The following is a 14,151-nucleotide window of genomic DNA, read 5'->3' on the forward strand; positions in this document are numbered from 1 at the left end:
TTCAGTTTAGCTTTGTTAGAATCAAATACGGTGGAGGTTCCAAGCTAATTTTACTGCTAAGACCAATCAACAACCGGATAACAAGAACATCTTCCCCATCCTCAATCAGTCTTCTTTCTTAGATTGAGCACAAATACACTTACTGAGATTCATGTGCACTTCATCACTAGATCCACCTAAAATTATGTAAACTACAACACCATATCAAGCTGCTAAATACAAAGCATTGATCATGAAATTTCAGAGCTTGAATAGACTTGAAACAACATTAAAAGCCATAAATTTGTTGGATGAGGTAGAACCTGAAATGCAAGTCCAACGAGAACAAGCTTCCAATATTTTTTTTGGCAAGAAGATATGCTTCAAATGTTTTTTCTGAGCAAATTTGCCACCATACACGTATTAAACTAAAAATTTTCAAAAAATTCCTAATGTTTTTGTTTCTGTTGCACATAGTCTGATTAAACAAAATAACTCAGCACAAAAAATTAGAGAAACAAAAATTCTGTTGCACATAGTCTGATTAAACAAAATTACTCAGCACAAAAAATTAGAGAAACAAAAACGTTAGGAGACTTGTGGTCAACATAAACCAGCATGCTAAAGATTAAGGATAAACACTAATCTTGCAAGCAACAAGATCAAATGAAAGTGCTTCTATTGCATACATAAGATAAAAGAAATCAAGAAGAAAAAGATTAAGGAGGTAATTTCATATCGAACCAAAGAATTTGATTCACCTGAATCGATACGAATCCAACGACCTTTGCAATAATCAAGATTCTCCTTATCTGCATATATAAATCCATCTCGATCAGTTATAGCTGCACCATTAAGCCAACGTGAATACCTCAAAACCTATCAACAAATTACAATGTACTCTCACCAAACGAGATTGTGGTGTGTCAACCAAAGAACAAAATATCAGAGACCTTATACTTCTTAAAACCACTAAGCTTGTTCAATTGCTCAACGATACTTGCAGATAAATCACGAAATTCCCAGTCTAGTGATTGTTTCTCCTCAGCAATTGCCCGTGTCGAAGCAAAAATTTTTCTCTCAAAATGCTTAAGGCAAAATAGAAGTAGACATAATTGAGGCAGAATGAAACGAAGAATAGATCAAGGCAAAATCTGATAAACTCTAGGATTGGAAAACACTAATCTAATTAGAATCACCTTGTAACAAAGATCCGAGGAAGAGATAATTGAGAAGCGAGAGAAACAAAGAAGAGATGAATGAGATATCTGAAATTGAAGATGTTGGAGGAAGATGGAGACGATGAATGGAGTCGCCAAATCTCGCCGGAGGTGACGTCGGAGAACAACGGCAGAGAAGATGTAAATGGGGGATCGATATTTGGTGTTTATACCACAAGGGTAAAATAGTATTTTTATTCAGATACTAATGGTATTAGCAGAGAATTAAAGAGGGTGTGGTATTTGTGGAACAAGAAGTTAAATGCTGCTAGTTTAGGGAATTTCTCATTTCTTAATTTTTCTCTTCTTTCTTTCTTTCCTTAATTTTATCTTATGTATGTTTTAAATTTTAAATTTTTCAATAATTATAAAGTTTTCTCAAATTATAAATTTTAATTTAATTTAGTTTTTATATAATTTTTCTTTTTCGAAGATCCCCAACCTAAGATACTACCAATAAAGATGTCTCAAAACAAAAAACACAAATACAACTCTTAACCATTACTTTTTCAAATTTATTATTAAACTAATTCTAAGATTAAAATGTAAGATACCATTGATAATCTTGCTCTAAGAGGATTCGTGTGACAAGAGAGGAACTAACAAAAAAGTCGAAAGGTATTGAGATACAAACAAAAAAATAAAATTGATAACAAAGTACATATATACAAATTTCAAAGTATAAGTTTTCATAATTTGTTCCTCTTCTTTAATGTTTGTATACAATATAAGGCTATATACAGGATACTCTTTTTTTAGTGTTGCACAAAATGTCATAATTGCTTTCAAAACTATTAAATGGCATGGTCAGATTCTTCCATGCCAAAAAGGTGAGCATACGACATTTAATTGATTTTTGGGTACCACGACTTTTAATTGGAAAGTGATTTCACTGATTTGTATCAAATAAACATTTAATAATAATTTTGTTTTTTGTGAAACTACAAAATATCTAATATATAGATGCACTATAATATGTATATTGATATTATGGTGTACATAAATGTTGGACTATACCAATGTATAGTTTTTTTTGGTAGGAAATAGGAGACAAATTGCCTCTTAAGTTTTATTCAAAGTAAAAAGAAAACTACGTTACATACGGATCCATTGTGAACACGCGATCCTATTAATATCCTCCAACAAAACCGGACAAACGATCTCCGGACAAATACCAATGTATAGTGGTGGTCGCCTTTTGATCTCCGGACAAATACCAATGTATAGTGGTGGTCGCCTTTTGTTTTGTCTTATATATCGATGTGTCTCCATATATCTTAATACTATGTCAGGGCACCTCCAACGGAGGTTTTTAAAAAAAAAATATTAATGAATAAAAAAATAAAAAAATATTGAATAATAAGAGAAAAGGTTAAAGAAGGGTTAATAACAAAAGTTTTTAGACCAACTCTAATGGTAAATCTTTTAACAAGTATGTTGGTAATATTCTAATTACAAAAAGTACAAAAGTTGAAACTAAAAACTTATGTAAAATTTATTTTTCCAATGGTAAAGTTTTTAATAAGTTACTAAACACTACATTTTAAATAATCAGAAAATTTGTTTCTTTTTTTCTTTTTTTCCTCCACTCAATCATAAGTGGACACATGTATTTAAGACACTATTTCAAAAATTCTTAGCAAAAACTATTTCTTAGCTTTTTTTTTTTTTTGTCATCATTACAAATTATATATCTCTTTTTGAGAGGGACCGGACTCGAACCCGAATCTGGTGAGAAGGCAACAGAGGTGAGAACTATTTCTTAGCTTATTACATGTTTTCTCTTTTTAATTCTTAGAAATTTGCTAAATAACTTGCATTGGAGTTGCTCTTACATACGGTCTCTTAGCATGTTATACTACTTGGCACCACATTATTAGTTAACTTTAATTTTATCCTTGTAAAATTTTAAATAATTAATTTATTTATTGTAAAATGATTAAATATTATATCTAAGAGATTAAGAGAGAATTCATGCGTTGAAAGTGGTCTCAAAGTTAGTGATAAACTATATATTACCAAGTTTGTAAACAAAAATCAATGACTTTAAGGTATCAAAGTGTGTGTATCTAGTATTACATTGTTATAAGTGTGACTTTCAATTTGAATACAAATGGTTAACTAGACCAAAATAAAACACTTGTATGAATTCAGTGAACATGTAACTATATTTAGCTTCCCTTGGTTTAGTTTACAAACTCAAGTTCTACTTTAATTCGTGTCGTTGTATATATTTATGAATTTCATAATTGTTATTTTGATAATAACAGAAAATATAATTAATCAATCACGATTCACTTCCTATATAGTAGGCTTGCGGACAGAACCTATCGACAGAAGTTTCAACACATAACAAATTACAAATGGCAGAACCAACACATCATCATGTGGTTCTCTTCCCATACATGTCAAAAGGCCACACCATCCCTCTCCTCCAGTTCGGTCGTCTCCTCCTTCGTCACCACCGCAGAGAACCAACTATCTCCTCCATCACCGTCACCGTCTTCACCACTCCCAAGAACCAACCTTTCGTCTCAGAGTTCCTCTCGGACACACCGGAGATCAAAGTCATCTCTCTCCCTTTCCCTGAAAACATCTCCGGGATCCCTCCCGGCGTCGAGAGCACGGAAAAGCTCCCTTTCATGTCACTCTACGCCCCATTCACACGCGCCACGAAGCTTCTCCAACCATTCTTCGAGGAAACACTCAAGAAGCTCCCACAAGTTTCTTTCATGGTCTCGGATGGTTTCCTCTGGTGGACATCGGAATCTGCTGCTAAGTTCAAGATTCCTAGGTTGGTCTTTTTCGGCATGAACTCTTACGCCTCTGCCGTCTCCATCTCTGTTTACAAACACAAACACAAACTCATTACCGAACCGGCAACTGAATTTAATACAGAACCGTTTACTGTACCGGACTTTCCATGGATCCAGGTCAAAAAGTCTGATTTTGACCATGGTGCTCTCGATCAGGACAAGCAGGATCAAATGCACGAACTATTCAATGACCAAATCATGGCAGCCACTACAAGCCACGGGTTCTTAGTGAATAGCTTCTACGAGCTCGAGTCAGCATTTGTTGATTACAACAACTCTCATGGAAAAAATGTGTGGTGTGTTGGGCCATTGTGTTTAACAGATCCTCCTAAACCGAAGAGTCCTAAACCGGCTTGGATCCATTGGTTGGATCGGAAGCGAGAGGAAGGGCGTCCGGTTTTGTACGTGGCCTTTGGAACGCAGGCAGAGTTATCGGACAAACAGATTATGGAACTAGCTTTAGCCTTGGAAGATTCAAAGGTACGTACCATACATCAATTATATAATTAAGACACATTAGTTATATATAGTTTTAACTCTTAATTAACTCTTGAGCAGGCAAATGATTTTTGTCAACTTAATTACATGACTTCAAATTAGCTAGTTTAGAGTGTGACTATACAAGTTGGCTATCCATCTTATATTGATGGCATTTTCCCTATCTAAAATTTGTCTGTTCATCTTATGATATAGCCATATGCGTCTTTGGTCGACATCTTATATAATATAACAAGGTTTTTTCTAACTTTTCACCACGTTACGACATTTGGCGCTTTCTGTTGATGACATGTGTCATACTTTATTTTTAATTAATTTTTTCATTTTTATTTTTAACTAAAACATTTATGTCAATCTTAATTCCAAATAACCATATAATTAGGTAAAAATTAAAATAAAATTATTATGAAAAAATAATTATGAGTAAAATTATTAATTGGGATCAAAATTCATTTCTCTAAAGCAAAAGATATAACTAAAGTTTTAAAACAAAATCACATATTGCATATGATATATCACATATATATGTATATATGATTTACTATCACATAATTAAAAATTCTATTTTAAATAATTTTCTTACATTTTATTTAAATTTTCATCCATCATATTTAGTTTATTATAAAATACTCTGTTCTTTTTTCACTTTAATGATGGAAGAAACTTAAATAAAATATATGCAAATTGAGTAAAATAGATGTTTTAATTATTTGATAGTAAATCCACAATTGTGGGAGTTAATTCTTATTAATTTTGTGTTGAATAAAATTGAGTAGAGAAATATAGTTAATGCAAATTCTTATAACTTTAGTTCTTATATTAAAGTGTTAGTTAAATATAGAGATCTAATTAATTGTGTTTTAATTGAATATATATTTTTCAGTTTTAAAATTAAAGTGAGAGATTGATATATATGACCATGGGGGAATTTCAAAAATATCCATTTTCATATACCTCTTTTTAAAAATACCCCATTTTCAAACTTTATCAAAAAACCCACTAAAAATGTTGAAATTTATCCAAATATGTTTGTAAGCTTATAAATATATATACAAATTACTTTTATATGTGTATAAAACATTATATAACTTTCATAAATAGCGTAAAAATAAATTATAAAAACCTTATAAAAACCGTATAAACCCTTTTAAAAACCTTTTAAAAACCTTATAAAACTTATAAAAACGATTTAAAACTATTTAAAACATTTTAAAATATTTGTATCGAATCTCCCAGTAGTAGTTATTATATAGAAGTACCTTATAAACTATATAAACTTTCTAATTTTTTATATTTAAAAAGGGGTATTTTTGAAAATGGATAGAAAATGGGGTATTTTTAGAAAGGAGTACACCAAAAGGGGTATTTATTCAATTGTGTTTTATATGTGGTTTGTTTCACCTTCTTCTTACTGGTCTATTTTTCTATAAAATGTTTTTTAAAAAATTATGTTTTCAACTAAACCAAAAATAAAACATATTTAGTTATATATATTAAACTGACACTTTAATATAAACCTAAAGAAAAATTATTTTAATCAAGCCATAAATAAAAAAATTTGATCATCTATATTTATATTCAATTAAAACACAATTAATTAAATACATTTAACTCACTTTTTAATAATTGAAATAATATAAATTTGCATTCACTATATTTTTCTACTCAATTTTAGTCAACACTCAATAAATTAGAATTAACTCCTACAATTTTTTCTTCTAAATTGTAACTCTCATCACTTCTAATTTTATAAATACTCATTTTCTCATTCTCTCATTCCCTGCTCCTCTTCCACTTTATCTCAAATCTTCTATAATTGAGTTTGTTTAGTTTTTCTGTTTTTTGTTGTTGGCTGTTTGTTGTTGTATGAGTTGAAAAACAAATTTAATTTGCATTGTAAAAGTTTAATCTAAATTTTAATTTTAGACACTATATGATATATATTTACATTGTTTTATATGACATTATTTCATCTCTATTGTCTATTTTAGATTACAATCTTATAATTAAGTTCTCTCTCTCTCTCTCTCTCTCTCTCTCTCATTCTCTTTCACTACATTCATGTATCTTAAATATTTTTCTATTTTTGTGTTGTTATATGGATTGAAAATCAATAAAAGTATCATTCTAAGAATTTGATCTTAATTTATTTTAGAAAGTATGATATATATCAAACATAGTTTCAATTTTTATTTCTAATGACTTAATTTTTTTTTTTTGTCATCATTACAAATTATATATTTCTCTTTGAGAGGGACCGTACTCGAACCCGGATCTGGTGAGAAGGCAACAGAGGTGAGAAACACTAACCCACTTGTCCTTCTCTTTTCTAATGCCTTATTATACATACTTTTTCAATTTTTATTTCTAATGCCTTATTATACATACGTTTTCATACTTATGAGTATGAATGGAGAAAGTATGATATAACACATATGTAAAATAAAAGTTTTGATTGTTATATAAATAAAAGTTTCAATTTAAACCTTTAACAAATAACTTCTTCTATTTTTTTGAAAATCTCAAATAATATTTTGTAATTCAGTTCTTATAATATTTAATTTATTTAAAATTTGAGGTCTAACTGTTTAAAAAGAAACAAAAAGTACTTGATTTTAAAAAATTGGTCTTTAAATTGTTTTAAATCATATAGTTCATAAAAGTTAAATTTAGTTTAATTCATTCATCAGTTGAATAAGGTTTTTTCTAACTTTTCACCACGTTACCACATTTGGGGCTCTTTGTTGATGACACGTATATTTTATTTTTAATTAATTATTTTCATTTTTATTTCTAACTAAACATTTATGTCAATCTTATTTCCAAATAATCATATAATTAGGTAACAATTAAAATAAAATTATTATGAAAACATTATTATGAGTAAAATTATTAATTGGGATCCAAAATTCATTTGCGTAAAGAAAAAGATATAACTAAAGTTTTGTTTTCCTATAAATATAACTTGACATCTACTTCTGAATCCAATTTTTAATACCTAAAGTTCTTTTGCCAAAAAAAAGAGATTATTTTATAATAAAATTTCATATTGAATATGATATAAAATCACATATATATATATATATATATATATATATATGATTTACTATCACATAATTAAAACATCTATTTTACGTAACTTTTTACATTTTATTTAAATCCTATTACATTTTTATTACATTTTATGAATTAATGAACTTCACTAAAATCCTATTGAATTATAATATTTAATAAGGTATGAGTTATACCCTAATATCATATCCAATCTACACTCTACACTAATATCATATTTAATCATTTGTTCTAAATAATAGTCTTTCTTTTCATAACAATATAAATATCTAACCCAAGTTAGATTTTCCTAGAGAGACCGAACATAAATTCGATTACTTAAGAGCATTTCATGGTTGTTGTCATGTACATATAATAGACAGATATATTTGTTCATCTTCTTTGTTAATGTTGATGTAAACATGTGATGCCTTTTTAACATAAATTTATTTCTTTAGCTTTAATAGTTATGTCAATCTTTATGTTTGTTCTTAAATGGTTTCAATATTAATTTTATTCTTGAACAAATTCTACATAAAATAATTCTTAATATATAAAAAAGATCTCATCTACGTATATGTGAGCTTCTTTTCTAATCAATTAGAATGAAAATATCAAAGTTCTTCTTTTTCAAATAATCTTCATCTGTTGATTTGGCTTTTGCTTTATCTTTTTAGTGTTTACATAATTATAGATCAAAAACTCTTATATCTCAGGTGAAATATTTTCTAAATTGAAAAAGTTTTTCTAAGTAAGGTCTAAAAATATCATATATATTAGGTGAAATATGAATTTTGTTTACTTTTAATATTAACAATGTACACACAAAAAATTAACATTAATTTACAATTGCCTACTATATTATGTATGTGCTAATTTGTATAACTTTGTTTTGATCTCATTTGGTTTCATATTTTTCAAATATATATTTTATTTACTTTTATTGTTTATAATGTACACAAATATGTTTTATATTAAAAGTTACTTATAAACTACATATCTTAATGTAGTTTTCAATTTCTAATTCAAATTAATATTTCATATATAACCCACGCATCGCGTGGGCAACTTTCTAGTAATTCAATACGAGACCATACAATTTATGCATTAATTGTAAGATATTGTTTAATAAACGCATGTCATAAATTATATCAATGACTTGATTATTTAGGTGAAGTTTCTGTGGGTCACGAGAAAAGATGTGGAAAAGATTCTTGGAGAAGGATTCAAAGATAGAATAAGAGAGTGTGGGATGATAGTGAGAGATTGGGTTGACCAATGGGAGATATTGTCACATGAGAGTGTCAAAGGATTCTTGAGCCATTGTGGTTGGAACTCAGTGCAAGAGAGCATATGCGTTGGTGTCCCGTTGCTGGCTTGGCCGATGATGGCCGAGCAACCACTCAATGCGAAGATGGTTGTGGAGGAGATAAAGGTAGGAGCAAGAGTTGAGAATGTTCAAGGATTCGTGACAAGAGAGGAACTTAGTAGAAAGGTATTGAGATACAAACAAAAAATAACATTGAGTTTATTATAGTTATGTTTATAGTTAGGCTCTTTTTTTTTCAGTTTTTTTGAGTGTTTATAATTAATTTTTTAATTACAGATTAAAGAACTAATGGAAGAAGAAACGGGGAAAATCGCAAGAAAGAATGTGAAAGAATATTCAAAAATGGCAAAAGCAGCTTTGGTTGAAGGGACTGGTTCATCTTGGAAGAACTTAGATTTGATTTTCAAAGAGTTAAACCATTTCCAATAAACTAGAAACTTTAATTTCTATTAAAATAAAGAAAAATAAGTAAGAGAGATGAAATAAGGCTGGGATCTAAACAAAATTCCATAAAAAAATTTGTCATTTTTCTTGCATTTCTTATTTTAAAATTAACTTTTAATTTCATAAATAAATTGAATTAAATATTAGTAATCCAACGATTCGCTAACCAGTATATAGACATTATGTGTACAAGTTAGTCTTTGTTTAGTTGAAAAAAATATTCTAATAATAATTAAAAAAAATTATAATAATTTAGACCTTTGCGTAAAAAATATATTACAATAATTTATTTATATGTTTAATTTTGTTGTCAAACAGTCTCTAATTTTTTTTTAATATATCAAATTTCAAAGTATAAGTTTCTGGAACTAGTTCCTGGCTTCTTTGTTATTGGTTTCTAGAAGAAATTTAAAGAACCTATATGGTATTGTCCAAAAAAAAAAAAAAGAACCTATGGTATTTGCTTCCGTGAGAAACTGATATATAACACATGTCAAAAAATCTCGCGATTCGCTTCTTTTATTTTGTTTCGATCTAATTTAATTGTATGTAATAACGTACGCATGCATGGAAAATATATAAGATTTTGTTCTTATTTTTTTAGATAATATTTTTAATGATTCAGCTCTCTGATCTTTAAACCATCCCTGTTGAATGTTGATGAATAATTAGGTGCCTTTAGACACACATCCTCTTTTGATAGTGCCTATAAGAAGATACAAACCATATTTATTGGTTATACTTTAATAAAAATAAATTCATATATAATTGGTAGCAAAACTAATAATGGCGAGCTTGGATTCTTGCATGCAAAAAAGGTGGGCAAATGAGACTTGTGACACGGACACATTATTTTATGCACTAAATCTAGTGATATTTAAAAGAGGTACTCAACCATATTATTTCCTATATATAGAGGCTTACACATATAGTATACGACACAAACAAACAAGCTAGTTATATAGTTTTTTCCAAAAGAAAGAACATGGCAGAATCAACACATCATCATGTGGTTCTCTTCCCATACATGTCAAAAGGCCACACCATCCCTCTCCTCCAGTTCGGTCGTCTCCTCCTCAGCCACAATGAACCAACCACCTCCTTCACCGTCACCGTCTTCACCACTCCCAAGAACCAACCTTTTGTCTCAGAGTTCCTCTCGGACACACCGGAGATCAAAGTCATCTCTCTCCCTTTCCCTGAAAACATCTCCGGGATCCCTCCCAGGGTCGAGAGCACGGACAAGCTCCCTTCCATGTCACTCTTCGTCCCATTCACGCGGGCCACGAAGCTTCTCCAACCATTCTTCGAAGAAACACTCAAGAATGATCTTCCACAAGTTTCTTTCATGGTCTCCGATGGATTCCTCTGGTGGACATCGGAATCTGCTGCTAAGTTCAAGATTCCTAGGTTGGTCTTTTACGGCTTTAACTCTTACGCCTCCGCTGTCATGAACTCTTCTTTACAAAACAAAATCTTTACCGAACCGGAAACTAAATCTGATACCGAACCTGTCACTGTACCGGACTTTCCATGGATCCAGGTTAAAAAGTGTGATTTCTATCATCTTCCTACCGATCCAGGTCCAGCCCTTGAACTATTAATAGACCAAGTGATTGCAACCACCACAAGTTATGGGTCTCTAGTTAATAGCTTCTATGAGCTCGAGTCAGGATTTGTTGATTACAACAACAACCGCTCTGATAGACCAAAGTCGTGGTGTGTTGGGCCATTGTGTTTCAAAGATCCTCCTACATCGGGGAGGGCTAAACCGGCTTGGATTCAGTGGTTGGATCGGAAACAAGAAGAAGGACGTCCGGTTTTGTACGTGGCCTTTGGAACGCAGGCAGAGTTATCGGCCAAGCAGCTTATGGAACTAGCTTTAGGCTTGGAAGATTCAAAGGTACATTAATATATCATTGAACCGTTCATCTATATATAGAAACTTTTGGTTTTCACACATTATTTAGCTGTTATACTTTAGTTAGACATAATTAAGGTCGGCCATGATAATTTAGTCAATGTTAACTAGGATTTACCCCGTGGTACACCACAGTTCCATAATTTAATATATTTGTTTGGTTGGTCATTTTCGTAGTTGGTTTATATAGTCTAGTTTTATACGTGTTTATTTCATTTAATTTTACATAAATTTATGAATTTGTATTATAAGTAGATTCATATATATATGTGGTCAACCCGCGGTACACCGCAGAATAATTTTGTTGTAAAAAAAATTATATTTTAACTTAACCCGTAAAAATATTATATTATAGAAAACCCGTAAGAAAAATATAATTCTATTTATGTAAACTCAAATCCGTCCAATCATATTTATGTACATTATTATTATATTTCAAAACATTTAGAGTTAAAATATTAATAATACTTTAAATTAAATGTTATAATATTAGGGCATTAGTAAGAGTTTCTATAATATTTTAAACCTTTCTAAGAAATTAAATTTATAATATTTTGAAACTTTTTAAATTTTATTTTTCTTAAATATATAACCGGATTAAACATAATATTTTTTTAATTTGAATGCCTAAGAAACCAAATTTCTATTTTATAATGCTTTTGAACTCTTATATAAACATTTTCCCTTTATCAATTGAGTTATATACGTCCGTTTTCAAAAATTTAAATTGCAAAATGTGTAGAAAAAAATTTGTATTTTTGTTAGAAATATTTTTTATGCAATACTATAAAGGTGGAAAATAAATAAGATTATATAAATATATTGGAGAGAGATTCAAGTTATTAGAGAGATATTTGAGGAAATTTTTTTTGTTGTAATAAATATTTGTTTCCAATTTTGAGATTTGCTTGTGATTTAATTACAAAATTTACTTTAAGTTTTGTTATTTATTTAAATGGCAAGGGTTTGATTATGCAAATATTAAAAAATAAAAGGTTATAACCCAAAATAGATTTTAGTACAAAATGTACTTAAAAAATGTTAAGATAGATAGTAATAACGGAGAAAAAAGAAGAGAATATGAAAACAAAAACTTTGTAATAGCTTATATTTTTATTAGTCGAAATTTTAGTTTTCTTTGTCATAAAAAAAAAAAGAAAAACCTACTATATAATAATTTGGGGAGCCATTTCAATTACTTCACCCTACACTACAGTGTCCACTGACCACTGTCATAATATATGGCCGGCCTCCAGTAGCATTGACTCTTTTTGTTTTGTCCATTTTCGAGTTAAATCCATGGCCTAGTCTAGAAAGCAAAACTATACACGTTAGACATCAATTATTGTAAGGTATACGACATGCATGTTTTCACTTCATGTCGTATTTTGATTTATTTCAGGTCAATTTTTTGTGGGTCACGAGAAAAGCTGTGGAAGAGATACTTGGAGAAGGATTCAAGGATAGAATAAAAGAGAGTGGGATGATAGTGAGAGATTGGGTGGACCAATGGGAGATATTGTCACATGAAAGTGTCAAAGGATTCTTGAGCCATTGTGGTTGGAACTCAGCGCAAGAGAGCATATGCGTTGGGGTCCCGTTGCTGGCTTGGCCAATGATGGCCGAGCAACCTTTCAACGCAAGGATGGTTGTGGAGGAGATAAAGGTCGGAGTAGGACTTGAAACCGAAGATGGTAATGTTCAAGGATTTGTGACAAGACATGAACTAAGTGGAAAGGTATAGAGCCACAAATTATAAAGTTTTATTGTTATTTTCATTAATGAGTCTAAACATTGTTACATTGAATTAATGATAACTAACCATGCTTTACATTTTTTAATTTTTAATTTTATATGTTAAATCTTAGTTTTAATTTTTATTAATTTTACAGGTTAAAGAACTGATCGAAGGAGAAACGGGGAAAATGGCAAGAAAGAATGTGAAAGAATACTCAAAAATGGCAAAGGCAGCTTTGGTTCAAGGAACTGGTTCGTCTTGGAAGAATTTGGATTTGCTCATAAGGACATTATGCAAGAGTAGAGAGCTAGCCAAAGAATGCTAATAAGTAATAAGTCCAATACATGTTATTATTCGATCTTTAATAATTGGTTTAGTTGAAAAACTAAACCTGTGGGATAAAGAGTGATCTTTAAGAGATACACGACATACAATGTCCGTAACATTTCTGAATTTCAGCACGGAGAAGATATCGATCAAACATATACCGTTGGTACCGCCGGTGTGGGTTCAAATATAGGCACAACGATTACTCGTCGAACAAGAGTTCAGGATAAACAAGCACATGAACAATTAAAACATGATTTAATAGAACATATTTGGACTAATTTTGGACATCTTCAAGATTATGAAAATTAAGTTTTAAAGTTCTATGAATTCAATGTTGTTAATTTTAATCGTTGTATGCTTGATGTTTTATATTAATAATGTCAAAATTGTATGTTTTTCGTTTTTTCAACTTTATAAACTTTGTAATAATAAAATGCTATGAATGGGATGATATATGTTTTATTTCCATGTTTTTTATATAATTAAAAAAATTATTCTTTTAAATTAAAAATATGATTAATTTAATAGAAGGACAAATAATAAAAGACACCAATGCTCCTACACTCAAAATTTTTAAAAGTCCTACGATCTAAATATTCTAAAAATAATGGAGAGACCAAGATTGGTCCTTCACCAATGTGCCTTCACCAATGCTTATGCTCTAAGGGCATCCACATTGGTTAGGACAAATTTTTGTCCCAATTTTTTTTTTTTTTTTTTTGTTTTTTTTTTTGCAATTAAAAAAAAACATAAAGTTAACCAATTGTGGGCCGCCACGTATCAGTGCGGCCCGCAAATAAGAGGAAGGACCGTGGCAATTCTGC

General features: G+C 29.9%; 2 protein-coding genes and 1 long non-coding RNA gene across 3 annotated transcripts; 2 read left to right on the forward strand and 1 right to left on the reverse strand.

The window, feature by feature from the left end:
* Positions 1-520: 520 nt before the first annotated feature.
* Positions 521-1,270, reverse strand: LOC111831728. The gene is made up of 3 exons (XR_002834874.1): positions 1,179-1,270; positions 887-1,067; positions 521-791 (listed from the first exon to the last, which is right to left on the reverse strand). It is a non-coding gene; the product is annotated as an uncharacterized LOC111831728 (long non-coding RNA).
* A 2,292-nt stretch (positions 1,271-3,562) lies between these two features.
* On the forward strand, positions 3,563-9,375 carry LOC17891600 (UDP-glycosyltransferase 90A1). The gene is made up of 3 exons (XM_006299920.2): positions 3,563-4,495; positions 8,736-9,059; positions 9,171-9,375. Exons 1-3 carry the CDS (start codon positions 3,563-3,565, stop codon positions 9,321-9,323), a joined length of 1,410 nt encoding a protein of 469 aa, XP_006299982.2. The 3' UTR covers positions 9,324-9,375.
* A 908-nt stretch (positions 9,376-10,283) lies between these two features.
* Positions 10,284-13,722, forward strand: LOC17891902 (UDP-glycosyltransferase 90A1). The gene is made up of 3 exons (XM_006297525.2): positions 10,284-11,241; positions 12,662-12,997; positions 13,152-13,722. The coding sequence occupies exons 1-3, from the start codon at positions 10,324-10,326 to the stop codon at positions 13,320-13,322; spliced, it is 1,425 nt and encodes a 474-aa protein (XP_006297587.1). The 5' UTR covers positions 10,284-10,323; the 3' UTR covers positions 13,323-13,722.
* The last annotated feature ends 429 nt before the right edge of the window (positions 13,723-14,151 follow it).

This window comes from Capsella rubella, unplaced genomic scaffold, assembly GCF_000375325.1.
Source record: "Capsella rubella cultivar Monte Gargano unplaced genomic scaffold, Caprub1_0 scaffold_3, whole genome shotgun sequence".
Taxonomy (NCBI): Eukaryota; Viridiplantae; Streptophyta; class Magnoliopsida; order Brassicales; family Brassicaceae; genus Capsella; species Capsella rubella.

What these genes read in the sequence shown, in the direction of transcription:
- LOC17891600 (XM_006299920.2), top strand. Translation starts at nt 3,563, where the DNA reads ATGGCAGAACCAACACATCATCATGTGGTTCTCTTCCCATACATGTCA. An exon ending in TAGCCTTGGAAGATTCAAAG is followed by an intron (nt 4,496 to 8,735) that starts GTACGTACCATA and finishes TTGATTATTTAG; the next exon opens with GTGAAGTTTCTGTGGGTCAC. An exon ending in GAGAGGAACTTAGTAGAAAG is followed by an intron (nt 9,060 to 9,170) that starts GTATTGAGATAC and finishes TTTTAATTACAG; the next exon opens with ATTAAAGAACTAATGGAAGA.
- LOC17891902 (XM_006297525.2), top strand. Translation starts at nt 10,324, where the DNA reads ATGGCAGAATCAACACATCATCATGTGGTTCTCTTCCCATACATGTCA. An exon ending in TAGGCTTGGAAGATTCAAAG is followed by an intron (nt 11,242 to 12,661) that starts GTACATTAATAT and finishes GATTTATTTCAG; the next exon opens with GTCAATTTTTTGTGGGTCAC. An exon ending in GACATGAACTAAGTGGAAAG is followed by an intron (nt 12,998 to 13,151) that starts GTATAGAGCCAC and finishes TTAATTTTACAG; the next exon opens with GTTAAAGAACTGATCGAAGG.